This window comes from Rousettus aegyptiacus, unplaced genomic scaffold, assembly GCF_014176215.1.
Source record: "Rousettus aegyptiacus isolate mRouAeg1 unplaced genomic scaffold, mRouAeg1.p scaffold_m13_p_3, whole genome shotgun sequence".
In the NCBI taxonomy this organism is placed as follows: Eukaryota; Metazoa; Chordata; class Mammalia; order Chiroptera; family Pteropodidae; genus Rousettus; species Rousettus aegyptiacus.
Genome location: NW_023416306.1, coordinates 5,426,143 through 5,452,211, shown reverse-complemented (window position 1 = coordinate 5,452,211; position 26,069 = coordinate 5,426,143). Strand labels below are relative to the sequence as shown.

Sequence of the window (26,069 nt, the reverse complement as noted above, 5' to 3'; positions counted from 1 at the left end):
GCCAGACTTAGCCAGGTAAAGTGAGGCGGGGGTGGTGGGGGTGGTGGTCCGAGGGCGATGCGAATGCAACAGCATTGTGCAAAGGCCAGGAGACGAGGGCACTGGACACTGTGCCTGGTAATTCACTTTAGCCTGAGAGAGTGAGCGTAGGAAAGAGAAAGGTGGGTGGGCAGGTGTGGCTGTGTAACAGGTCTGCTGAGAGGAATGTTTTGGGAAAACTGAAGTATAGGTTGTAAACCGACTTCTTGTTTAAAATGTTCCCAGGATGCCTCGTTAAACATCATAAATGTGACGGAATCAATAAATCTTTAACTCAATGAAAGGAGTCTTTCTTAACTTCAATTAAGCTTCCACTCTTATCATCACTTAAGAGAAAAATAAGTCCCTTCAAGTTCTTTGGCTTCAGTTTCCTCTAACGAAAAGTGAGTGGATTCAGACCCCACCATGCGAAGTTTGCCTCCCCGTCTCGAGCATGCGCTCCGAATCGAGGCAGGCTCCGGCAATCGGGGAAGACTTCACTAGGTGCAGGTCCCAGACAAACCAAAGCTCCCACCAAAGTTCAACACGCCTCCTAAGCTAACGCCTGATTGGTCCGCCCTGCCTACACTGCGAGCCGGTCTCACCTTCTGATTGGCTGCACTGTGCTGAAACCCTCCTCTTCTACGATTGGCTAGAAATATACCTGCGCTCGCCCCGGATTGGGTGCCGGTTTAGCCGGCTCGCAAGCTCTTAGGGGCTCCGCTCTCTGATTCGCCGCACGGGCCAGCCCAACGGCCTGCACGCTGAATGGCCGCGCCGCTACCTGTATCGGCCTCTGATTGGATACACGGCGCCTCCTTGGCGTGATAGGTCAGGACCACCGCCCCCTTAGCTTCCCATTGGCTGCTCGCGAAGCCCGGTCTCCGGGTAAGATGGCAGCGGACGGACAGTGCTCGCTCCCCGCTTCATGGCGGCCGGTGACCCTCACCCACGTCGAATATCCAGCAGGTAAAAGGCGACCCCGGCTCCGAGGACGCCTTCCCGGGGCTGGACTCTCAGTCCTGGGAGTCGGGGCCTGTGCGAGCCCGCGGAGGGGACGCTGGGGGATCGGGGTGGGAACTGTCAAACAGTGAGCCATGGAGGGGCTCGGCCGGCGCGCGCGGCGCGCAGGCGCAGTGGTGCGGCGATGAGCTGGGCGAAATTGTGAGCGACTCGCTCGCGCACTCTGCGGCTGCGCCGCCAGGGCGCTCCCCCGGGTCCCGGGGCTCGAGTGGGCTGTAATAAGGTGGGGGATCTGTATGAGGCGGGAAAATATTACTAGCCCGGACCTGGGCCCTTCTTCCCCGCCCTTCCCGGAGCCAGAGAGGCCTGACTCCGTCCCGGCGTGCAGGGAGTGCCTTTTCCCTTCTAACAGTGCTTTTGGGATGCCTGGAAGAGAATGAGCTCCTCGTTGCTGAGAATGTGCAAACCGAGGCCGGTCAGCTATTCGTTGTCTTGAGTACTTCTGGTGTGCCATGCCCTGTGCTGGGAACTGTTCCACAACAGAGGGGAACGGATGAGGGGCAGGTACCCCCAGGATCTTGACTTCTGGAGCTTGCCATTGGACACATATCTAGAAGTGCAGGGTTTTCCAGCTGGGAGGTCCTTTAGCTACCGTTCTGGAAGCGGTTTAGTAGAGTGGTGCAGAGTTTGGGCCTCAGCTGTCTAGGTTCAAATTCAGGCTTAGGCCTTGTGCAAGTGACTTCACCTGTCTGTGCCTCAATCACTTCATCTCTAAAGTGGGACTAATCACAGTGCCTCCCTTCTAGTGGTGATCTGAGAATCAAATAACAAATGAGTGCAATGCCTGGTATACAGCATTCAGTTAATATCATCTTACCTTCCTGGAACCCTCTCAAGCCCACCCCACCCTCCCTGGGTAGGATGGTTGAGTGTCACGTGAGCCCCTCTTTGAGCCTCCATGGCCCCGGGAAGGGCCTGCTCATGCTGCTCTTTTGGGCGGAGATGTGAGAACCTTGCCCTGCTGAGGGCCCCAGGGCTGGATGCCAGGGAACTTTGACCCTGGATATTCTGAGTTATACTGGGAGTGGGGTGGCCCTGCCAGGTGCTGGGCCCCACCTGCCTACCTGCCCACCATCCATCCATCTGTTAATTCAGCCAGTATCCATTCAGTGCCTCCTGAGTACTAGGCCCTGAGCTGGTTCTGGGTTTAAAATGGCGAACAGGCTGATAAACTCCTGAAGTCCTGGATTGCGAAAAAATCCTACTTTACAGGAGGGAAACCAAGGCCAGGAGAAGGGAAGGGACTTGGCGAAGGCCTCAGCACCCTCATGATTTTCCTGGCCTCAGAGTGCCTTCTCTGAGTGCTCTCAGTCTAACAAGCGAAAAGAAGGAACCTGGCAGGAACCTGGCGTTGTGAGCAGCATGGCACAGGCTGTGATGAGGGACCCTTTGCAGGGACCTTGAGTGCCCAGAGGAGGGACCTGCCTGAGCCTGGGGGCATGCCATGAGATCTAGCTCCCCGTTAACTCTTCTTGGGCCTCCTGCACTTCTCCTTCATATCCCTCATCACACTGATCCTTGCTTCCTTTATCCATTCTCCATTACTATCATTTTTGAGCCTAGTTAAGTGCCAGGCACTGGACTCAACGTGGAGTGTAAAGAACCCCCATCCCTGCTCTCCCAGGACATGTAGGGGGAGAGAGACACAGACCAGTATGTACACTAACAAGCAAATCATGAAAGGGTGTCCAGTTACAGATTCCTCCACCAGACTCAGGGCTCTGCAGTGGCAGGAATGTGTCTTTTTTCTGCCACTGTGATGGGTACTTAATTTATGTTGAGTTAACTCAGGCAGCATCCCAGGTGGGGGAAATGGTGTGTACAAAGGTACAGAAATAGGACAGAGCACAGGGCATTCAGGAAACTAGAATTCCATCCCAGAACAGGAGCAGCGCCTGAGAGGGGGTGGAGTTAGGACTGCTCAGTGAGGTGGGCTGAGGTGGGACTTATCCCAGGGGCCGAGGGGGCCGTGGAGAGGCTTGGAGCAGAGTGGTGAGGCCAGAGTCGCAGACAGCAACTGCAGAAAGGTCCCAGGTTAGCACCAGGTGTGCGACAGGCCATGAAGATGGCCAAAGGTGTGGGGGCACCAGCTACTCCTTGACGGCCCAGCGCCCTGGGCATCAGCTACTCAGCTGAGAGACCCAGAATCTCAGGGCTGGAAGGGGCCGGGCCATTGTGTGAGTGAGGAGGCAGAGGCCCAGAAAAGGGAAGGGTCTCACCCAGTGTCACCCAGCCAGCCTGTGGCAGCTCTAGCGTTTGAACCTACATTGATGGCCTGTTCTCCCAGGCCAAGTCCAGAAGCCCTACCCTGGGTGGGTGTGGGTGAGGCCAGGTGTGTGCCCATCTTTTCAGCCAGGAATCTGGGCTCAGCCCTGTGTGGGTACCATCGCTGCTGCCTGTGTGAGGCCAGGCTGGTGCTGTGGGCCATTTCTCACACTGGGTTCTCCCAACCTCTAGGTGAGCAGAGCCCTCAACATGGAAGTGTCCTGGGTACCGGGGACTGAGCTGGGTGTCACACAGGCCCCGTATCATTAAAGCTCACACAGCCATAGGAGGTGGGTACTAATATCCCCATTTTACAGGCAAGAGAGCTGAGGCTCAGGGAGGTGGAGTCTTGGCCTGAAGTCATGCATCCAGAAAGTGCTGGTGCAGGGACTGAACCGTGCCCTCTGACCCCAGAGTGGCCAGGTAGCTGCCCTGTCTTGAATAGTGAGGGTGGTCTTGATACTTGGCATCAGCCCTGCCCTTGAGCAAGGGGGAAGGTGGCTCTTGTTTCTCGGCTGCGATGTCCTCATCTCTGAATAGGGGCTGGCAACGTTCACACTGCCTCTCTCCCTGGCCTGCTCGGAGCGTAACAATCGGGCAGTCAATAGGTAGAGAATTTCTTTCCAATAGAGAAGCGGTGAGAAGCAGTGGGAGGCCATACTGGGCAACACGACCTCCTCACCGCCCCTGGCCTTTGTCCTCATTGGAGTCTACAGTGTAGACTCAAGTCTGTGTGGTAGCCAGAGAACACCAGCTTCCCCTGGAGACCCAGAGTTTAGCGGGGGCAGCCTCAGGACAGCACTATGTTCCAGAGGCACCCAGTGCCTGCCAGGCTGCCCCCTGGTACAGGGTCCAGCCTCTGGGGTCAGACCAGGCTGGAGACTTGGATTTTAGTCCAGTTCCCACCCCTTTCTGGCTGCGTGACTTTGGGCAAGTCACACAACCCCTGCAGGATTCATTGTCTTCATCTATAGACTAGGAACTGTGACGGCACCTGCTTAAAACTCATGATCTATGAAGTTCAGTGCTTAGTAAACAGACTCTGGCACGTCTTGCCTGCGACTGAGCTGCTGTGGGCCACCGATGGACTGAGGTGCCCACACCGACCTGGCCCTGCCCTCTAGGCCCTGCCGGGACCCCCTTTGTGGCCCTGTTTGACTTGCAGGGGGCTGGTCCCTCTTCTGATGCTTGTGCCCTGTCCTCATCCCATTCTCTCTGTCTCGCCCAGGTGATCTCTCTGGCCACCTCCTTGCCTACCTGAGCCTCAGCCCCATATTCATCATTGTTGGTTTCGTGACCCTCATCATATTCAAACGGGAGCTGCACACGGTGAGTGAGTCTGTCCCCCTCACTGCTCCTGGGTGCCCCCACCCCAGGGAGGGGGCTATACTATTTCATCTCAGGTGCTTCAGCTCCCTTTCCATGCCTCTTTTTCTTGAGGAGCCTCCGGGATGGTTCCAAGTTGTTTACCAGTTGGGCTGGGAGGTTCAGTCGGAGACCACGGTCCTGGGGGCTGGGCAGTGGCCCGCAAGGCACACAGAGGCCCAGCTGACCACACATCTTCCCGGCAGATCTCATTCCTCGGGGGCCTGGCACTGAACGAAGGGGTCAACTGGCTGATCAAACACGTCATCCAGGAGCCGCGGCCCTGCGGAGGTAGGGCCCGGGCCTCGGGTCTGGGGCTCTCCCAGGTTGGCCGTTCCTGGGAGGCCTGCATCCTCCCCTCGTGCCCTGTTCTCTCTCCCCCAGGTCCCCACACGGCAGTGGGCGCCAAGTACGGGATGCCCTCCAGTCATTCCCAGTTTATGTGGTTTTTTTCCGTCTACTCCTTCCTTTTTCTGTATTTAAGGTGAGCTTCTGCCCTGGCTGGAGTGGCCCTGAGCTGGCCTAGTCCAGGTTCTGCCAGGGACTCACTGCGAGCCCTTTGGATGCCCCTCAGGGCTTGGCCTCTCTGAGGGTGGGAGTAGCTGCATCAAGGGCAGAAGGCGCCCAGGGAGCAAACGGTTGGGGCCAAAGGCTGCTTGGGAGGCTTCAGCTCCCAGCTGCGGGCTGAGGCCTTTGACGAGCCTGTCTTCCCAGAATGCATCAAACGAACAACGCCAGGTTCCTGGACTTGCTGTGGAGGCACGTGCTCTCCCTGGGTCTCCTCACCGTGGCCTTTCTAGTCTCCTATAGCAGGTATGCAGGGCGGGAGGACCCCCACCCCACAGCCTGCTCTCTGGGTCTTGCTGGATTCTTGGTCCCTGTTGGATCCCACTGTGGACCCGAGTCCCAGAGCCTGTAGGGCAGGGCTGGGAAAGGCGTCCCACAGGCCTCTTGTTTTAAAGGGTCAGGGCTCCATTGCCCCTTCCAGCCCTGTCCTTGCTCTCTCCTCCTGGCTGAGCCCAAGATTCTGGAGACACCTCACATATCAGCCATCTGTTCCCAGCATCCTAGAGGTGCCCTTTGCAGACAAACTCAGAGTTCAAGGGCTGGACAGAAAGGAGGCAAGTCCCAGCCGTGAGCCATGTTTTCACTTTGAGTTGGGAGAGCTGCTGTCGAGGTCCGACTCTGCTTCCTTCCGAAAATAGATCTGAGGCTCTGTGTTCATGGGAGTTCATGCCTATCTGTGGGTGCACACATGTCCCTGGGAAGCTGGTACTTGGGCGTGGAGGCTCCTGCAAGCCTGTCTCTGGCTGGCTTTCATGAACTTCCCCTGTTCTTGGCCCAGGGTCTACCTGCTTTACCACACCTGGAGCCAGGTGCTCTATGGGGGCATCGCTGGAAGCCTCATGGCCATCGCCTGGTTCGCCTTCACCCAGGAGGTCCTCACTCCACTGTTCCCCAGAATAGCAGCCTGGTAATTGCTTCCTGCCCATGTTGCTGTCCCTCCCGCCTTCCCAGGCACCAGTTTCCCTCCCGTGGGAGGGGCCATCAGCTATAGGACCCGGGATTCCTGACTGCAGCCTTGGTCTCCCTGCGCAGGCCCTAGTGTCCAGGCTGCTGGTGGGCATTAGGCTGCAGACCCCACTTGCCTGGCATCCACCTCCTCCAGGCTTTCCTTGGGCCCAAAAGCCAAGGTGTCATCCTCTGTCCTCACCTAGACTCTCAGGGACTTAGAAAGCAGCCTAAGTCCTCCTGGACTGTGTGTACTATGGGGCAATGCCCCTGCCTGAGTGTCACACAAGTGACACATCTGGGTGTCTCAGTCGCTCTGGGGTCATAGGCCAGGCAAAGATTGAGCGAGGGGCGCGGGGGGGGGGGGGGTGCACTGCTGGCCCTAGGCACTGATGGGGGAGTCTCGCTTGATGACAGGATCATTCCCTGATGTGGTCCTGGCGTTCTGGGCATTTGTCTCTCCAGGCCTATTTCTGAATTCTTCCTAATCCGGGACACAAGCCTCATTCCCAACGTACTCTGGTTTGAATATACGGTGACCCGGGCAGAAGCCAGGTGAGTCGAACAGTCACTGGGGCCTGGTTCAGTGAGGCACAACCCCAGGGTGGCCACTGCCCCCATTTTTGGAGGGCTCCCCAAGAACCAAGTACTTGCCTAAGCACTGCCCCATTGAGTCCTCCCCTGGACCCTGTTTTACAGGTGAGAAAACAGGCTCCGAGACGACAGGAGGAGTCACCTGACCGGTGACTTACAGACTGTGGGCGGGGGAGCTGGCTCTCTGGTCCAGAGCTAGCCTTTTAACCGTGGCCCAGAACCAAAGAGCTGGGCAGCCGAGATTCTCAGGGCGCCTTTGTGTGTGGACATCCCTTAGACTGTTTAGTCTGGACACTTTTCTATAAGTGGGTAAACCGAGGTGCAGTTGTACAGCAAGTTAGTACAAAGCTGGGCTTTGGAGTCTGCTGACTCAGCTCTCCCTCCCCACTTATCCCAAATTCAGGGTGGGGTGCCAGCTGGGGCGGGGAAGGTGTGGCTCCGTCCCAGCTTCAGAAGAGAGGTCTCCCCAAGGCGCCGTTGAGAGGAGCTGGGCCGGGCCAGGCGACGCGTTGCAGCAGGCAGGAGATGTGTCTAGTGCATCATGGTCCAAATTATCGTAACGAGCTTAAGGGTAAAGCACTGGATCCATGAGGAAAGGGGATTTGAGGGGGTTAGGGCGGCAATCCCATTACTGGAGGAAAGGCCCCAGCTGGCGCCCTGAGTGGCCCTGCCCCGATTGGCCATACCCCTCCCCTCCTGGCCCATCCTACCTGGTCTTGTCCCACCCAGTCTCACCCCAGCTGACTGGCCACCCCCTACCTTCATTTACCAAAATATCCATGCATGCCTGCTCTGTGCTAGGCCGTATGCTGGGGTGGGCCCAGGGCGAGACAGCCATAGCAGTCAGCAAAGACACGAGGAATAAGCCCCCTGCCTGTGATGAGTGCCCTGGGCTTGAGAGCTCGTGCCAGGAGCGCGGTGTTGGGGCGGAGTCGCTGGGCCTGCTGCCCAGGGGAGACAGACCTGAGAGGGGAGGAAGCACGAGCCTGTTGAAGCCGGTGTTCGGCAGGAAGGTGCCCTCAGCGGAGGGAACAGCACACTCCTAGCTTCCGAGACAGGAGGGAACTCGGTGAGTCCACCCAACCAAGGCCAGAGGCTAGAGTCCAGGCTCAAAGGGGTGGCGTGAGAGGAGGCGAGAGCCACATCACGCAGGAGCTGTGTGTGCAGTTAGGTCTCTGAATTTTAACCAGGACTCCAGAATCCTCCATTCCCCCTTCTGAGCCTTAGCCAGCTCCTCTAGATTGTCCCAGCTTCCCTGAGGCTCAGGGCCCTATCACTGATGTAGCCACACCCCAAAGCCAGGTACTCAAATCCCTTCTATAACTTCTATCAGTTCCACCTTTGCTACATACCTCCTAGGTGGAGAACTCACTACCTAACTGTCTGTTTTGGTCGATAATAACAGAACCCTGCTTGTGCTGGCTTATCTGTAAAGGGGAGCTCCCCATAATTAGTTGGGACTCCAGCCAGGCCCTTTTTGCCCCTGTCCTCACATCCCGGCCCCACCCCCACCCCCGTCTCCTGGCTCTGTTCCTGACTCCAGAGCTGAGGCATCACTGATGCAGGTGGGCTAGAGATGGACCCTTGTTAGGTCCCACGTCCCAGGTGTCAGGGCATTGGCCTGGCTTGAGTCAGTCGCTGGGGCCACGGGGGGTGGGTGTTCACCCATTTTGATAGGACCGTGGGTAGGGAGGGGAGAGCTAAGGAGATGGTCACTGAATGCCAGGAGCCCCCTAATTTGGCTGCACCTCCATTTTGCAGGAACAGACAACGCAAGCTGGGGACGAAACTGCAGTGACTGGTGAGCGCGGCTGGGTCCAGCCTCCAGATGTGGCCCGCGTCAAGCCGTGCAGGATGGATGGAACGACAGACAGAGGGATGAAGCAGAGACCTCTACAGACCCAAGTCACCAAGTGGAGCCTTTTTTTTTTCTTATTTTAATTTTAATGAACAAGGTGGACCAAAGGGCCAAGCCAGCCCCTCAGCCAGGACCCTGGAGGGCCTGCCGCCCGGGGCCACACGGCCGGAGCCCCTCGCCGTGCTGCTCCTAGCCCCCAGTTGGGCGCCAAGTGCCCTCGGCGTGGGCGCTGGGGTGCGGGGCAGAGGAGGAGGGCTTGCACCTCTGGTCATGGGGCCAGGAAATCCAGGTGGCGTGAAAAATATACACTATTTATTTTTTGGTTTTGTCAAAAGCAGTTGGGATTTGGGAGATAGGGCTGGGAGAGCCTGCTCTGCGTTGGCTGCCCCAGGTACAGATGGGCCCAGGTCAGTTTCGCAGGCCCTTTGCCCTGAGCCCAGGGGGCAGATTGCCTGTCCCTGGGTCTGAGAGGTGGCCTGGGGGTCCAGGAGAGGGGAGCACCTCTGTGCCCTCCCTGCCGCCATTGCCATTCCAGAACCTCGCTCAGTGTTTCCTCGTCTGGGGGCCGGGGGCCAGAGAGCGCGCGCGTCTGGCCGCTGCTGTCCTCGTGTCATACCCCCCACCCCCGTCCCCACCCTACACCACAAGGGCTTTCTCTGGTCCCCTGTCCCCAAGACAGCGGTCCCTCTCTGACAAAAGAGCCTGCACATGCGGGTGAGCAAACCCAGGTTGTTTACAGCTCTTTCTTGTCCTGCCATCCCGCAGTTAGTCCTCATCTCCATGCGAACAAAACGCAAAGGAACCGGGAGCCGGAGCCAGTGAGCGGTGGGGCGGTGGGCGCCGCCCGCGCCCCTCCCTCTGTGCGCTCTGAACATTCCTTGTCCGTCAGACCCCTTTCAAGAGGCTGGGAACCCGCTTGGGATCACCCTTGAGCCTGTGTCTGGAGTGTGGGTCACAGGTCCCCAACTGTCCAGGTCAGGGGATGACAGCCTCGATCTCTAAGTCGCTCTTAAAAATGGAGTTGTGGAATAGACATGCTTCCAGCTCTTGGAAGTTTCTAGAACTGACCCAGGCTGCGTGGGACCTCCTCACCCCCCTTTCCTTTATGGAGGTTCCCGGTCTGCTGCTGAAGCACAATATTTTGGTGCTTTCTTTTCTCATTTGTTAAAGACAGTGTCCAAAAGCCATTCCAGATGTCAGGACCAGGGGCCTATTTATGGGGAAGGTTGGTCAGTCCCCACGTTTTCTCCCCCTTCCCTTCTTATTTTTAACTTTTTGCCTGAGACAAGCCAAGTGTGAGGTGGTTTGATTTAAGAAAAATCAATGAAATTGTTTACTATTGTTTTAAAATAAAACCTTGAACTCTGATAGTTTGGGCGCACGTTGACTGAGCTCATGAGAGGCGGCTGGGGGCAGCTGTGGGAACATGGGACCCTACGGAGCAAGGGTATGGTTAAGACCATAGAGATCATGAGCATCTCTGAGGCATCTAGTTCCTTCCAGCCCCCAAAGCCACAGTTCGAGTGGCCTGTGTGACATTTCCCACAAGAGCCTGAGGAGACCCCACTGCCATGTGGCATGAGGAGGTTCCCCGTTTTTCAGACCCAGTCTGCCTCGCTGTGTGGCCCTGGCCAGCTCTGGTTCACCTCTCGGTAAGCCTTGTTCTTCCTCCATGTAACAGTCCCGGAGGACTAGGGACAGCCAGCGTGACCTTCCTCAGCCTCCGCTGGGATAAACACCTCCAATCTTTGTTTAATTCAATATTTCTAGAGCATGTGGACGGGTGAGGATGTTGCTTTGGAAAAAATAATGCAAATTGAGCTGAGTTTTTGGAGACCTCATGGGAGTGAGATGAATGTTAAGTTGAACCCGAGGGCTGGCCAAGGTGGGGAGTCTAATCCTTGTTCACTGAGCTGAGAACTGCTACACTGTAGGGTGCAGAGGTCAGAAGTAATCCTGTCCTCACGTGAGGTTGAAAGCTAGGTTAGGGCCCCCAGCAGTCCACAGAACCTTGACATTCAGTTAAGGTGACCTCACCCCAGGGCGAGGCAGAAACAAACATCTCAAGAGGATGGAGCCTACATCCTAGACCTCAATTATTTGTATGAATAGTTTTAAAGTTACAGCGAACAGAATGTGGATAAAGGTGGCCAGGTACAGAAGGAGACGACAGCGTGATGGAGAACTAGCAGAGAACCGTGGGGACAGACCCGCAAATACCTCAGGTGCTGGAATGATCAGGCACAGACTGTACACTTTATGTTTTAACGACGTAAAAGACATGCTCGGAAATATCTGCAGAGAATGGGAAACTAAAGTAAACCTTGGCAGATTTTAAAAAGAATCAAAACAGAAAAATCCAATAGCTGAAAAACGAGCTCAACAGGTAGGTTTCCTAGCAGCCTAGGCACAGTTGAAGAGTAAACTGGAGGGGAGGGAGGGGCTGCCTGGCGAGCCCGGGTATTCCCTGGGTCCCCGGTAAGCTCACTGCTTTCACCCCCGTTGACACCTGTCCGCACCCACCACCCACCTTCAGGTAGCCTAGCTCCTCCTCTTCCTGTTCAGTCGGTCTCCAAGCCTTGCTCACCCTGCCTCCTCAGTGTCTTTGAAATGTCCACTTCTGCCTCCCCATCCACTCTGTGGGCCCAGCACCCCCTCCCCAGTCCCTGCCTGCCTGGAGGCTGCAGGGTCTCCCCACAGGTTTCCCTCCTCCCCATCATCAGCCCCCTTCTACCACTTCCTCAGCATCTTCCTAAACACCCTCCTCCATGTCTCAGATAAAGCCCACTTCTTTAACGGGGCCTGTGGGCCTGTGAGGTCTGGCTCCCGTGAAGAGAGCCAAAGTCAAGTTCACGCTAACCTGGATAGACAGACAAGGGATCTAGTAAAAGCCGAGTCATCTTTGGTTCATTAGTTTATTATGTGTTCAAATTTCAAATAATGTATTGCACAAAATATATTAATTTAGAATAGTTCTTTTTCACTCGTATCTTTAAAAAAATAAGTTCTTCCTCTGCATCATTGGTATCAGGGTCTGGTTGCCCCAGGGGCCATCTCTGGGTCAGCTGATCAAATTCCCCTGAGTCCACTGGCTAAGTGGTTATGGATACGACAGCACTTTTTGGATTTCATGCATAATTCAGTTACTGGAATTTCTATCCCAAGCCACAAGTGCCCCTTGGCATAGCATCCAGACAGTGGATCTATTCTTTTTAATTTTTTTTTTTAGGCGAGGCAACCCTTTGACCTCACAGATTGCAAGGACCTTGTCAGCTTACAATCCCTTTATTTATTTATTTTTTTTTAAATTTTTTACACCTTCAGCACCTGGTCTTCCTAGGTGGTCTCCCATCCAAGTCCTAACCAGGCCTGACCCTGCTTAGCTTCTGAGATCAGACAGGATCAGGCTTGTTCAGGGCGGCCTGGCCGTAGACCCAGACAGTGGACTTTACAAATCAGTCCCGTAGCTGTCTAATCTCAGCACTTATCTCCTGTGCGTCCAGAAACCTTTAAAGCACCTGCCTGTCCCACATCCAACACTTCAAAGTGTGAGGTCACAGGTCACAACCTCAGGAGTAATTACTAAACGTCATTGTCCCTTTGCCTTTTCTCTCCCTCTCCACATTCCACCCACCACCGACTGGGGTCGTAGGTGTCAAAGTGCAATTCCCCAACAGCGCTCTGTGGCTCTCGACTGCTGAGCGGGCCTTCGTCGGAGGCCCGTAACGACTGAAAGGTGATGGGAGGCCCTCGCTTACGGCGAGTTTTTGGGGGGAAAATGCTGCTTTCTATTCAGATCCGTATGGTTCTTAGAACTCGAGTTTCGGGGGTCGTGCGTGTCTGTCCGTGCAGCGTCCTTGGCCTGGCTCGGTCTCGCCTCCCCTGTGGCCCAGCCTCAGTGCTGCTCACCCAGCACCCGCTCAACTCCTGCTGTGGGTCCGTGCTTTCTGGGGCTCCCAGTAACCTGGAGCACCACTTCTGCTGGGCTCAGAGGGGGCAGCATCGCCTCTGCCATACGGATGACACCCTGCTGTGTGCTGTCATGGTGTTCCTTCCCAGGTCCTCCTGCTCAAGGCCCCTGAAGGGCGTTACCCCACCCCGCCGGCCCTGCTGGGGGCCCGAGTGGCCAGGCCGAGGGCAACACCCTCGTCTGGGTTCTACCCCATGCTCCCTGGGACCTTGGGCAAGTGACACACCCTCTCGCGGCCTCATCGGAGAGCGAGAGCGCCCTGAGTGCACACCCCTGCATGGCTGTGGGGAGATTCGGTCAGGCCCGGCAGGTCCCCCAGCCCAATACTGGTCGGTTCCACCAGGTCGACGTCCTGGCCCAGCCAGCGCCTTCCGGTGCCTCCCGATGCCTCCCGAGCCGTGATCGTCTTCGCTCCTCACTGGCCCGGGGACCCAAGTCTGGGGCAGTGCCCATCCACCCATGGCCCCCCTCCTTCTCCACCCCCGCCCTGGGTCATCTGGGTGGGTGTGGCATGGGGCTGAGGGCCCAGCTACAGGGACTCCATACTCCGGCCTGAAGGAGACGAAAATGCAACCTCCGAGAATCTCTGCTCTGCCATATAGTGGCCTGGTGACCTTAACCTCTCTGAGCCTCAATTTCATCATCTGAAATACGGGAGAAAACCACAGGACCCATTGTCACGTGCCTGTCACAGGTTGGCCAGGCCACGAGGCACCTCTCCCAGGCCCACCCCCGGCAGCTGCTCTGGGTTTGCACATCCGCCTTAGGGCCTGAGTGTCCCTCTTGGAGGGAGAGACCCCTCTCTCCACCAACAGCTCACTTGACTTCGGCAGGACACCCTGCTTGTGCCAGGTACACGGCGTTGGCGGCAGGCAGATTTCGGGTTCCGATCAGATTGCCACATGATCAGGAGCACCACTTCTGCTGGGCTCAGTGGGAGGCAGCAGGATGAAGCCGTGGGGCCTGGGTGTCAGCCGCACATGGCCCGCCAGGCCCAAGCCTATAGGGCCCCAAAGCCTCTCGGGAGAGTTGTCCCCACCCACAGCCCATGGCACTGGAGAGGCCCAGGTCACGGGTAGGTGGGAGTTCCCTGTGAAGATGTAGTCTTGGATCTGGTGCCTCTCTGGCCCAGGGCCCTGTGATTGCAGCTGGCCCTTGGCTCCACTCTTAGTCCCACTGGCTGCTTGGACGCCGGCCCGCAGACGCAGGGCAAGCTGCGGGGCAGCCAGGCACCCGCCCTCACCTGCCTGCCTCCTCAGCTGGAATGCCTCTTCGACAATGAATTTCCCCTTTATTAATTACCTTGCATGTTATCGTACAATCAGAAATGTGGTTCAGGAATCAAGCTGAGTAGAAGCAAGAGAGCCGGGGCTCTTGAGCCACATTCTCCAAAAGAGCATGGCTGCCCTGCAGGAGATAGCCCCACGGGCCGAGGCGGGCTGGGCGGGGCCCTGGGCATCCCTTCCCTTTCCCAGCACACCCTGCACCCTGGCCTCTCAGCTTGGAGAGGCCTGGAGCCCCCACTCCAGGCGGTCCTGTGTGTAGGTCCCTGGGAGCTCAAGGACCCAGGTCAGACCCGGCCTGGCTGTGCAAATGGCAGGAACTGGCCAGAGCTGAGCTATCAAGTAAAGGACTTCCAGTCGTCCGCCCTGGTGGGGGATGGGCTCAGCTGGTTCCTTTCCCCCGAGGAAGGCCTATGTGGGTGATGCACCAAGTGCCTAGGCCTACGTCCTGCTCAGCCTCTGAGCGCAGCCCAGGACGCGGCCCCTGCAGATGCTGGGGATGACCCATGGAAGGCACTTGGCACGGCCCCACTGAGGGGTGCCATTCCTGGCTCGGTCTGATCTGTGGGGCCCAGGGAGAGAGGGAGCAAAGAGTGGAGCCCTGGTGGGTGGCCCACCCGAAGGTGGCTTGGCTGTGGCGCTGGCGGGCCCGAGCTCGGGAGGCTCAGAGCTTGGCCCGGGGGTGGCTCTGCAGCAGAGCGCGCATGTCCAGGAGCGCCTTCTCCAGGTAGTGCGCCAGGCGGGCAGCGTTGGTCTCGGCGCAGCTGTTGTAGGCTGACACGGAGAAGTTGATGTGGGCCTCCATGGGATTATAGCAAACGCCATAGCCGTCCGGGACCACGGGCCCGAAAAGCATGACGCAGTCTGTCTTGGCGGGGACCTGGAGGGCACAGGATGGAGGCGCTCGTCCCTACCCCACCCCGCCAGGTCCCCTCCAGCCCTGCGGTGGCGCCAGCCTGCTTTGCCACGTCTCTGTTCCCGCTGTGCTCTGCCTGAGATGTTTTCTCCTCTTCTCCATCAGACAGGTCACTCCCTCTTGTCCTTTGGGGTACGGCTCTAGCATCGCCCCTCTAAGGAGACTCCCTTGACATTCCCGGGGGGCTCTGAACTGCTCCCGCTTTGGGACTCGCCTGACCCCCCAGCACTTCCCAGGGGGCTGTCATCGCCTCGGTTCTGCACTATGAGCCCCTGGCGGCGGGGGAGGCGGGAGTCTCCGTTGTGTCCCAGTGACCAGCACTGGCTGGCGTGGATCAGATTGTTCCTTCATGTCTGACCAGTGAATAAATGAAGCCGATCCTACGCTGGGGGTGGGGCTGACCCCTCCTCAGTCTGCCTGAGCCGCAGTGAAGCCCCCTGACACCAGCTCCTCGGCTACTTTGGTAGTGGCCTGTGATGGCCTGCACGGGCCACACCGCCACCAAGGTCTGACCATGTTCTAGACCTTGGCTCTACTTAGTGCAGGCTTTGTTTGGCTCCGGCTCCAGTAGGTTCTGCTCCACCCCACGCCAGGGCAACGAGGGCAGTGGCAGGGGCCCGGAGGGGAGTGACCCACCTGGCTAGTGGAGAGGTTGAAGTGCATGGCGATGGCATAAGAGGTGTCCATGAAGATGTCGGGCATGCTCACCAGGTCCTCGATGGCCTGCAGCTTCAGGCCCAGCAGGTGCCGGTCAAAGGCCTCCCCGCGGATGGCCTGCAGAAGGGGGCGCGGTCAGGGGCAGGGCCCGCAGGGTGCCACTGCCCTCCCCAGAAGCCTGTGGCAGCAACACCTCTTTCATCCAGTGGCCCCTGGGACCTGCAAGACCAGAGCATCTGGGCAGGAGAGCCCTCACTTCGCAGACGGGGAGACTGAGCCCCGCGACCTGCCCGGGGAGGCAGGGCACTGTAGGATTTAAAAGCACAGGCCTAGAGCTGGTTGGCCTGGCCCCATCCTGGCGGTAGGAACTGGGCAGGTCATTTACATCTCAGAACCTCGGTGTCTTCATCTGTAAGGTGGGGGCGGTCACGGACCTTCTCTTGCAGGGCGGCAGTGAAATCTAAATGGCTGGCTGTGTAACGTGGGCAGAGCCTGGCACACAGGCGCAAGAGACAGAGCTGGAATGGGAACCCAGGCCTCCCCCTGCCGACCGCAGCCCAAGATGTCAGATGGCAGGAACCCTGCTGTCTGTCTGTCCAACTGTGTGCACCCCTAGCATCCTGGGCTCCAGGGAGCCGGGAAGAGTATGACACGAGCTACAGAGGTATGCCTGAAACCTGGGACCAGGGCAATCACTGAGCCCAGCTTCAATTTCTCCACTTTTAAAATTGGGATGTTTAGCCTTGCTCCAGGTCCCCCAAGGCTCAGGAGAGGGGTGGTTCAAGCTAAGAGTAAGCAGCCATTTGCTGTAGGGATGGATAGGCAGAGGGACAGACAGGTGGGAAAGGCCAAGGGTCAGGCGAGCAGGGACAGGAAGGGCTTGCTCACCTGGTCCGTGTAGGATCGGTGGGCCTGCACGGCCTTCCGCAGCAGATCAACCTTCTGGTGCTCCTATGGGGGTGAGGGTGAGAGGGAGCTGAAGCATTGTCCCTTCTCTGTTCTTATCACCCATCTCAGTAGCCCAGTTCCTGCCCAGCACTACATTCTGAGCTCTCTGAGAGGAGGAAGTGGAACTACCATACTCTGGGGAAGAAGCTCATTGCTGATGAGTGAATAAGTAAATAGTTCCCTTTTCTCTTTGGCTGCCAGGAAGCTCAGAGCTAAATTCATGGCTTCATCTTCTGTTATATTTTTAGGTCCACCATAGGGCTGGAATACAGTGGATTGCTCAATAGCGTGTGTTGGCTGAGTGAACAGCATAGTTGACAGCTCAAGCCCAGCTCATCCACCCTTGCCCCAAACCTCTCACCGTCACATCGGAGTCGTCCATGGATTTGACAAAGGTCAGCGAGTCCATGGAGGCCGAGCGGATGGTGTCGGTACGGCCCAGGTGAAACATGCGCAGGGAGGCGCTCTCGTACGTGGCACATGCGTGCCCGTAGATCCTGGGTGGGAGACGGGGCTGAGCACACCCCTGGCAGGTCATCCCCACCTCTGCCCGCCCCACTCGGATCCCCACCCCCCGCCCCTTCATGGGTAGGGCGGGGCGCACCTGTAGTAGGCCAGCTGCAGGGCCATCTGGATGAAGGCGTCGGGGCTCATCTTCTCCGACTTGGGGAAGTCCTTCCCAAAGTGGTGGAAAACCATTATACTGATGTCCAGGTCCTGGATCATGCTGAGGGGTGGGGGAGGAGGCGGGTGAAGCACAGGCACTGGGCGGCCCCTGCCAGCACCACGGGGGGCCGTCTCAGAACCAGCGCGGACCGTGACAGACCCGGCATGGGAGCCTGTCGGGCCCAAGGCCCACTGCAGCGCCCAGCACTCACATGCTGAGGTTCTGCTTGGCCTTCTCGATGTCGCTCTTGACCTCGGGGGTGATGTTGAACCGCAGCTTCTTGGGCATGGGCAGGGGCACCATGGGAGACCGCACGAGCTCAGGCTTCTTCCTGCAAGGTCACGGGGGGCCTCAGGCTCACGCCGGTGCTGGGAGGGGGGCGGTCTGGGTGCATCCCTGGGACTGGGGTGGGGCGGATGGGTCCCTGAAGCTGGAGGGGACCAGCCCAGGGAGACTCTTGGGTTTGCTCTTCTGAAACTGCCTTCACTCCAGCTTTCAAGTGGCCAAATGGAAGAGGCCTGGAGAGGGGACAGGACTTCTCCAGGGTCATGCAGCTGGGAAGTGGCAGAGCCGGAATTCAAACCAAGGTCTCTTCGGCTCTAAAACCTACGCCCTCTCTTGGCTTCATTTGAAGAAACAGATTCCCAGGCACAAGGGAGAATGCCATTCCCCCAGAAACTAGTCTGTCACCTGTGCTTCGCTTGTCACTGGGAACTTGGGAAGCGGGTCGAGAGTGAGGGAGGCACACTCACGTGTACTCGATGACGTGGTCCACGAGGGTGATGATGGGGGGGCCCTCTGCTGCCGCATGCTCATAAATGAGCCCGCAGGAGCCGTCTTCTGCCACGATGAACTGTGGAGGGGAACAGGGACCTGTCAGCCCCAGGTCCCTGGAGCCACTCTCTGGTTGGGTCCCATAGGAAGAGCCTCTCTGAAGCCATCTCAGGAGTTGTGCCAACTCGCTACTGTTACTAAGAGCTAACGCTCATCAGAGCCCGTGGGCCCGCCCCATTGAGCCCATACACCTCATTAAGCCCCCACGGCTATTCTACCAGGGAGTCCTACCACCCCACTTTACAGGGGCAGAGGGGGAAAGCCACGGCCAAGACTGTGACGCTCTGCCCGGCCTCGCATCCCAGGCTCTTTCCGATGTGCCAAAGGGGTGTGTCGGAGGTGACGGCAGTTTCTGAGCCAGGCCCAGTAATCACGGGCTGACTGCCCGGTAATTACAGCAGCGTCCAGCTGATGGCTTCCACCTGATTTACGGGCTGGGCGTGCAGGGACGCCCACGTGAGAGGCAGGAAGCCCCGAGGTGGTCAGGGGGCCTAGTGTGGGTGTCCGTCTGGGCTGGGAGTCAAGGCCCTGGCAGGTCCTTACCTGCAGTGTCTTGTCAAACCAGCGGTTGCCACTGTTGAGCTTGCTGCCGCCCCCATGCAGCATCTGGCCAGCCACCTGGCTGCGGTACACGTCTTCCGAGACCCGAGGCATGGGAGCATCCAGGCACACAATGAAGATGCTCTTCTGGATGGAGCGCACCGAATCCCGGTTCACCTTGTCTGCAGGTGGCACGGTAGGGGATGAGTCACAAAATGCAGTTGTCAGGCCTGGGGCGGCCTGGGAGACCTCCAGAACATTCACTGAGTGCCTCACACTCAACGGCCCTGCAGCCCCAAAGCAGCCCGTGAAGCAGGGCCCAACACCTGGTCCACTTTAGACACGAGGAATCAAAAGGCCAGGGTCTCACTGGGCGCCAGTGTGGCAGTCAGGGATCCCACACAGGGGTCTGACTCGGGGATAATGGCCCTGACTAACGCGGGGTTTGGAGGGGCTGTGGCGGCAGGGGTGGGCTGCTACTTATTAGAGGGAAATGAACTTAACCCCACTGAGCTTCAGTTTCCTCATCTGTGAAATGGGGCCAAGGACACCTGCTCTGAGTCACGAGGATTCAGTGAGAAACTGAATCCTGTCCAGGGCCTGGTGTGGACGGAGGTCGGGATGTGTCCCCTGACCCCGGGGGCACCTTTGATGAGGGTGTTGTACGCCTTGGCCCAGGAGTTGCGGTGGTTGGAGGTGAGGATGCCCACGGGCTCTTTGTTGGTCTGCAGCGACGAGTTCCAGATCTTCTCCAGCTGCACGAAGATCTGGTCCGAGGTGAGAGGCGTGCCGTCGCTGTGGTACACGTCCAACTCGAAGAACTGTCCGGGTGCAGAGGCAGGTGGAGAGAAGAGGGGGCCGGTGGGGGTCTCAGGCTGGCGGCAGCAGTCACCTCCTACCCCAGCCTCCTCTGATCCCGGCGACGCAGAGGTCACAGCCAGTGCTGTCCCCGGCCCGGCGGAGCGGACAGGGTCAGGCCAAGGGTGGGAGACAGGAAAGGATGTCCTTGAATCGCTCTCCCCAGGCCGGGCAGGCCCACGGCCCCTCGTAGCCTCCCTGAGGCCGGGGCCTAACTGGGCACCCAGTGGTGACGTCCAGGGCGTGCCTGTTTCTGGGGGCACCCAGGCACACGTGTTGGGGAAGCAGACTTTAGGCCCTGCCCCCCACTGTCCTGCAGCAGCGTGGGGGCGATGCGTGGGGCCCACCCACCTGGTAGTTGTGCACCACGGTGATGTGCGCGGATGACGTCTTGGTCTTGAAGTTGATGACTGAGTCCTGCTTGGGGCCCGGCACGCGGCAGGAAGACAGGATCTGATAGTACTGGTTCATGCACAGCGGCCTCCCCGCCAGGTGCTCCACGGGCAGGGTCTCGCTGCGGGGCAGGGGGACAGTGAGGGCAAGGGGAAGAGGGGGGAGGAGGGGGAAGGAGGGAGCTTCTGGGTACAGTCAGGGGCTGGGCCAGGCCGAGTCGGGGTTCATACAAGCGGTGCTGGAGACCCTCGGGTCCCTACTTCCCCTTGGCCTGAGCACGGGGCTGACAGAGCTGGGCTGGGGTCAGGAGGTCCGGGAAAGTCCCTGCCCCTCTGCAGGCTCTAGTTTGCCAGAAGGAAATGAAGTAGCCAGTCAACCCTCAGGGGCCTCTCTGGCTGGGACATGGATTCCAGGGGTGTCTCAGCATGGGGTCACCAGGAGGAAGTCCCAGCAGCTGGAGCAGAGGACCTAGACATCCTCACCCCCAGGCTCTGTCTCTCCAACCTGAACGGAGGCAGGGCCAACAGGAAGTGAAAGCGGCTGAGCTCAGAGCTTGCCAGGCACCCAGGGGCCTGGGATCTCAAAGAGCAGGGCGGCTGTGGCTGTGTCAACCAGGCAGGTAGGGCGGGGACGGGCGGGGGGGGGGGGGCCCCCCCCCCGCTGCTCACTTGTCAATCATTGCCTTGAAATCCAACACGCCCTCAATTAATTTGGCAGCAAACCTGGAAGAAATTAGAGATCAGCAGCTGCAGTGGCCGCTGGGTAAGGAACACCTACCTGCAGGGTTAAGGGAGGGGCGATTACTTCACTCCTCACTGCTGGCCGAGGCAAAGTGAAGCACCTGTGTCTAATCTCAGGTCCCTCTTCTGAGTGTGCTTTCACTCAGTCTCCAGGGGGAGATGAGGAGGGCTAGGGAAAAGGCTGCTGGCCAACGGCCCAGCAAAATTTAGGTGCCAATGAGTGGCTGCAGGATCATGGCTGGATTAGGGGTCGGTGCCAACCAGTTCCACCCACAGAGGGCCTCAGGCCCTGGACCACAGTCTAGAGTCTGGACAGTGGTCACCCTCCTCTCAGGCATCAGTTACGGGGAGAACTGGGACCCCAGGGAAGGGAGACTGTGAAGGGGAGGGCAGTGGCTAGGAGAGGGTGTCCCCTCTCCTAGGTTCCTGCCTGTTTCTGGGCCTCCGTGTCTCCCAGGCCACCTCGCGACCCGGCCTTCCTCCATGGACTGTCTGGGCCACAGCCTGACGCCTGGACTGCCCCTGGCCCCCCAACATGGGAACCAGCAGTTGGAGTTCCTGGACCTGAACCCCCAGACCTTCCCAGGGCGCCTTGGCGCCTTTAAGAGAAGCAGGTGGTGGCCACCAGTGGCTGGTGCTTGGGCAGGAGATCCCTGTCACTGGTATTTTTATCCTTGGTAGGATTGGAACAGAGGCCAGGGCAAGTGACATAGCCCAATGTGGAAAAGGAGACTGTGTACAAAGGTCACCCCTGTGGTCAACTGAAGAAAGAGGAAAGGAGGGGTGAAGTGCCAGGACTGGGGTAACGGACAGCCTCGGGTTTAGGGGGAGGGAGGGGACCCAGACCATGGTGTGGCGGTGAACAGTTATGAAGCTTTGGAGCTGGGAAGACCCTGCTTCCTGTCCCAGGTCAGCCAGTCCCGAAAGGTGATCTTTCTTGGGCATTTGTCAGCCTCACTGCTCTGAACCTCAGTGTCCCTATCTGTAAACACCCGGAGCCCTGCCCCCCACCACCTTCTGGCCCTGCGCCAGCCTCAGCCACTCACCGGAGCTGTCCCTGCAGATCCACAAAGTCCTGCCTGGGCAGCACTAGGCCGGGGCTGGAGTGGATGACAACAGGCTGGCGGTACTGGAGGTAGGCTGTCTTGAGCCACCAATCGGAGAGCTGAGGAAAGGACCAAGGCCTGTCAAGTGGGGTGGGTGGGGACCGGTGGGGACCCTGGTGCTCCTTCCTGGTTAGGGCCAGGGGACCTAGCTGGTCCCCCTCTGCCGTCTCTGTGTCAGATTCTCAAAAGGAATGCTCAGACCTAGAACCTTCTGCCAGCTTAAACCCTCAAGCAGTGTCCCGCCGTGTGTCCCTTAGCGTATGCCAATTGGCGTTAGCAAGAGAAAGCAGACTCCGCTGCCAGGAAGAAGACGGGGAGGAAAAAAGACCGGCGGGAAGCCTGGGGTGTGGGGGAAGAGAAGCAGAAATGGAAATCACGTTTCTCTATCTTACAAATTTTTGCCCAGCAATTTCACTACTTTTAGAAATAAAAATCTATACTCGATAGAAAGAAAAGAAAGGAAAGACATAGAAAAAGAGAGTCCGATGAACCGAGCGTTCGCTCGTCCTGAGTGGGCGTTCTCCAGGAAGGTGCGAGCTCAGGGTTCAGTGTAGCGCTCGGGACCCCGGTCCCCTGTGGCCTCAAGTTTGCTGGTATCAGGCTGGGATCGCTCACTTCGATCTCAAGGTCAATGCAATCTGGGGGGAGCTCACTGTGAGGATGTCATTGGACTAGTGACAAGAGGCGGGTGACACATCCTGCGTCTGCACCTGGCAGCGCCCTTCAGCCGGGGTTCCCACACGACCAGGGGTCTGAGCCTCTGCCCAGGGCTCAGGAGACAAGGGGAGCCCCTGCAGGTGTGGGCCTTCCCCCAATGAGAGTCGGCTGGGCAGAGTGCCTCAAGAGCCCTGTGACTGGAAACGGGGTGCCCTGCCCCGTTAGCCAGAAGATTCTATCGGAAGGAGTTGTGGACTACACAAGATTGGAAAACTGCCAGACCCCAGACTCTCTCAGGTCCCGATTCCGGAGCCCCAGGCCCTGACCTGCTGAGGCTTGGCGTGGACTCCCACCGCCTGTGTGCAGCCCCAGCCTCGTCCTGCGTAATCGCCTCTCCCCCATCCTACTTGAAAATCAGTTCCAAGAGGCCACCAGCTATGCGCTTCTTCCTCCCCCGGCACTCCGCCTCGGGGCCGGGCACAGAATCAGTACTCAGGAAACTGCGGCACAAATGAATGCACCGTTCTGCGTGCAGCAGCGACAGGCCGCAGTGTGGGATGCTCACAAGAACCCACGACCTCCAGGAGGGCCCCTGTCACCCCGGGCCTCCGTGGGAGCGGGGGTGGGCGGGGGACTGGTGTACCTTCAGTTGTCACTCACCCAGTTCTCCATCTTCTTGGCCCTGCGCTCCAGCCCCTTCTGCAGGCGCTCCCCTACGCCCCCCGCGGTCTGAAATTCTTCTACCATCTGCTTGGTTTGGGCCCACTCCTCCTCACTGATGATGGGCTGTAGCGCCTTGAGGTAGTGGTCCAGGGACTGCTGGAGTGGAGGCACGGGCAGCCGGGGCAGGGAGTCCTGGTGTGCCTTGAAGCGGCTGTAGACCTTCGTCAAGGAGGAGGGCTTGAGGAAGCCCAGGGGCCTCACCTGCAGACAGCAGAACATTCTGTTCATTCTCTCGCCAGCTGTGAGAGGCCCTGACAACCCCAAGATACAGTCCCCAGGTACTTATGTGTCCAACCCCGGGGTCAGAGATGGCCTCTTGGGAGGTCCCCGCCCTGGCTTCCAAGCCTTCGAGCTATAGGTGTGTCCACCTCTCGGAGGCCTGGAGATGTAGGTCAGGATGGGGGAGGGCAGGGTGTGGCTACTAATTTTGCCGGGGCCCAGGGTGTTCGGGATGGTAGAGGTGACAGGGAGGGCCCCTCTTTTCTCACCCTGGGGTGATCAGTCAGCCAGCTGTGAGGTGACTGCTCCCTCCCAGAGGTCCCCACCTCCTCTTCCCCCACCCTTCCTTCCCAGGTTGAGAAACAGGAGGGAAGAAGAGAAAATCAGGGAGAGCCAGATGATTATGACATCTTTGGGTGGGGACGGAGCCAAGGATTTTCTCCTGTCTGTGGGTGGAGGTAGAGATAGTGTGGGGACAGCGCTGTGGCAGCAGGAAGTTGAGGAGCCTGGTAAGGAGGGTGAGAGGTGGCAGAGAGAGGGAGTCCGGGAGCCTCTGGAGGCGAGCAGAAAGAGACAGGAGGGTCTGAGGCCGCTGGCAGCAGTAAGCAGGCGAGTGGCAGAAGCTCCGTTCCATACCTTCTCTTTCTGTTGCCTGTCCTCCATGGCAGGACTGAGGTTCTGGGCCCTGTCTGTCTGCCTTGGGCTGGATCTCTATGCCTAACTGTGCTACCGAGTGGGCGAGTAGAACCTAGCAAGAGGGAGCCACTTGCCTGGGCTGGAAAGAGAAGATAAGAGCCAAGATTTAGGGGGGAGGCAGAGGTGGCAATGGTGATGGCTCTGGTGGCTGTGGTGGCATCTGGAGCAGCTGGGGCAAGAGCAGCTGCTCCACTTGCCCTAGCTTCCAGAAGTAAGAAATGAGGAGAGCCTGAGAGGCTGGTGGTGGGCACTGGAGTAGGAGGAGACCTGGAAAACCTCCTTTTTTATCTGGATGGGCCCAGAGCCAGCGAGGCAGGCCCAGAAGTATTAAAAAATCCACCTGTTCCACTCTGCGTAGGTCTGTTTGATGAAGGAAAACTTGGCTGGAGGGCAGAAACTGTTTGGCTGCTGAGTACATTGCAAGTCTAAAATCAGTCCAGGAAACGGGAGCTGGTGCAAGGGAGCAGACACTGGGAAAGACCATGGGTGGATAGTGGCTACTGAGAGCCTTGCCCATCCCGATGCCCCCCAGGATTCCTGGGAGCCCTTCTAGGCCACCCTTCCACCAAAGCCTGGTTCTCTTGAGCTGTGGCTCATTCAGCTGGGAGCCAAGAGGGGAGGCCTTTAAATATTAAAAATAAACCAAAGGATAATGGCTTTAGGATCGGGCTAGGTTTGAGTCACCAGAAATGGAATTCTAGACAAATCTCTCCTTGCCTCAGTTTCCCCAGCAGTAAAGAGATCCAGTCACCCCGCAGGTCCTGGAGGATGACCTAGAGGCTGTTTGTGGGATGGGGACACAGCTCAGGTGGCAGTGATGTGGAGCTTTAGGATCCCGGAAGAGCTTGTGTACTACAGGCCCGTGGACAGGTCGCTTTGACTCTCCGCCTGGTAGTTCCTGTTTGAACATTCTTCTTGGCACAGACAGAGGGAAATACAACCAACCAATGATATGCTTAGAGTAGAGAGTAAATGAACCTAAATCAGGATAGCAGGACCTGGCTCCAGGCTTCCCTCTGGGAAGGACCGAGGGATATATGTGGACAGGTTGGGGGAGGGAGTGATAAAGAGGGCGGGCTACGCGACTGCCACCTGCCTCCTCCTGCCAGTTCTCAGGACTTTCTGAGCAGCTCAGCTTGATGTCTCCACGTGAGTTCCTCTGGCTACGCACAAGTCCCCAGGGGCCATTTGATAAACCCAAGGAAGCTGACCAACTGGCCTGGGTTGGAGAAGTGACTTTGGCCTGGGCTGAGACGGCTCAGGACGAGCTTGCAAAGGGTGCGTGAATCAGAGAACAACCATGAGAAGAGGTGCCCGGTCTTCCACTCTTTCGGCTCCGGGTCTAAGGGTGGGGCTGCTGCCTGAACCCAGAATGTCACTGTCTTTTCAGCGTCGCTAGAATTTAGCGCTACGGGACATGGGCTCCCTCCGGCCTCTGACCTTGAGCCTCAGTCTCCTCTGTCAGACGAGGGAAGCCCACCTACCGACCCCACACCAGCAGCTGCAGGCCAGGCTGGACAGCGGCCTCCCGGCAGTGTGGCCTCCACAGCCTGTGTGCCCGTTTCCCCATCTGGGCACAGCTGCGTGGTTGGCCCAGCCCACCGCCCGCCGCGTCCAGGGCCCACCAGGCCGGGTTCCCGGGGGCACTTACCACGGTCCTAGCGGCGAAAGCCAACATCTCTGCAGATCGCCCGTGAGCACACAGTCTCCTCCGCTCCCCGCGATGGGCAAAGGCTGCACAGCGGCTGAGCCTCCTAGCCAAGGTCGCCGAGTCACCTCCGCCGGCCAGTAAAGGCGGCCGGCCCGACGCCCACCCAGCGGGCCGGCGGGGGACCCGCTGGCTACTCTGGGAAGTGAACTTCTCTGGGAGGGGCCACCAGGCAGTTGCTAGCGCCCACCCCCGGCCGCGAGCGCGGGGCCGGGCCACTGTGCGGGGTGGGCCCGGAGGCGGGGCCACAACGCGGGGAGGGGCCGGGGGCGCAGTTAGAGGTTGGGGTACGCCACGAGGCGGTGGAACCAGGAAGAGGGGAGTGCGGGGACCGCAGTCCATCTCGCTCTCTCTCACTTCCAAATGCCGTCCAAACTGTTGGAGGCAGTGATGTGCCCCCATCTCAGTCCATTTGGTGTCCTTGAGCGCTACTCTGGTAGGAAAACACAACCATGTTGACAGGGAATGTCTTCTAACATCCCTTAGGATAGGATCAGAGCCACGCACAAAGATGACAGA

General features: G+C 58.4%; 2 protein-coding genes and 1 pseudogene across 3 annotated transcripts; 1 reads left to right on the top strand and 2 right to left on the bottom strand.

Moving 5' to 3' along the window:
* Positions 1-877: 877 nt before the first annotated feature.
* On the top strand, positions 878-10,005 carry DOLPP1 (dolichyldiphosphatase 1). The gene is made up of 8 exons (XM_016133793.2): positions 878-987; positions 4,535-4,635; positions 4,878-4,962; positions 5,056-5,155; positions 5,386-5,484; positions 6,017-6,145; positions 6,649-6,738; positions 8,539-10,005. Exons 1-8 carry the CDS (start codon positions 912-914, stop codon positions 8,573-8,575), a joined length of 717 nt encoding a protein of 238 aa, XP_015989279.1. The 5' UTR covers positions 878-911; the 3' UTR covers positions 8,576-10,005.
* A 1,945-nt stretch (positions 10,006-11,950) lies between these two features.
* LOC118600543 lies at positions 11,951-12,069 on the bottom strand (annotated as a pseudogene).
* Positions 12,070-13,879: 1,810 nt separating this feature from the next.
* On the bottom strand, positions 13,880-25,753 carry CRAT (carnitine O-acetyltransferase). 2 transcript variants are annotated; one of them, XM_016133795.2, is made up of 15 exons: positions 25,494-25,619; positions 23,783-23,921; positions 22,865-23,128; positions 21,488-21,606; positions 20,370-20,423; positions 19,660-19,822; positions 19,097-19,271; positions 18,454-18,632; positions 17,829-17,929; positions 17,288-17,407; positions 17,014-17,136; positions 16,771-16,906; positions 16,350-16,412; positions 15,441-15,578; positions 13,880-14,768 (listed from the first exon to the last, which is right to left on the bottom strand). In XM_016133795.2, exons 2-15 carry the CDS (start codon positions 23,807-23,809, stop codon positions 14,553-14,555), a joined length of 1,878 nt encoding a protein of 625 aa, XP_015989281.2. In that variant the 5' UTR covers positions 23,810-23,921; positions 25,494-25,619; the 3' UTR covers positions 13,880-14,552. The 2 variants fall into 2 exon arrangements, with proteins under 2 accessions (XP_015989281.2, XP_015989280.2); XM_016133794.2 differs by lacking the exon at positions 23,783-23,921 and having other exon boundaries at positions 25,494-25,753.
* Between the last annotated feature and the right edge of the window lie 316 nt (positions 25,754-26,069).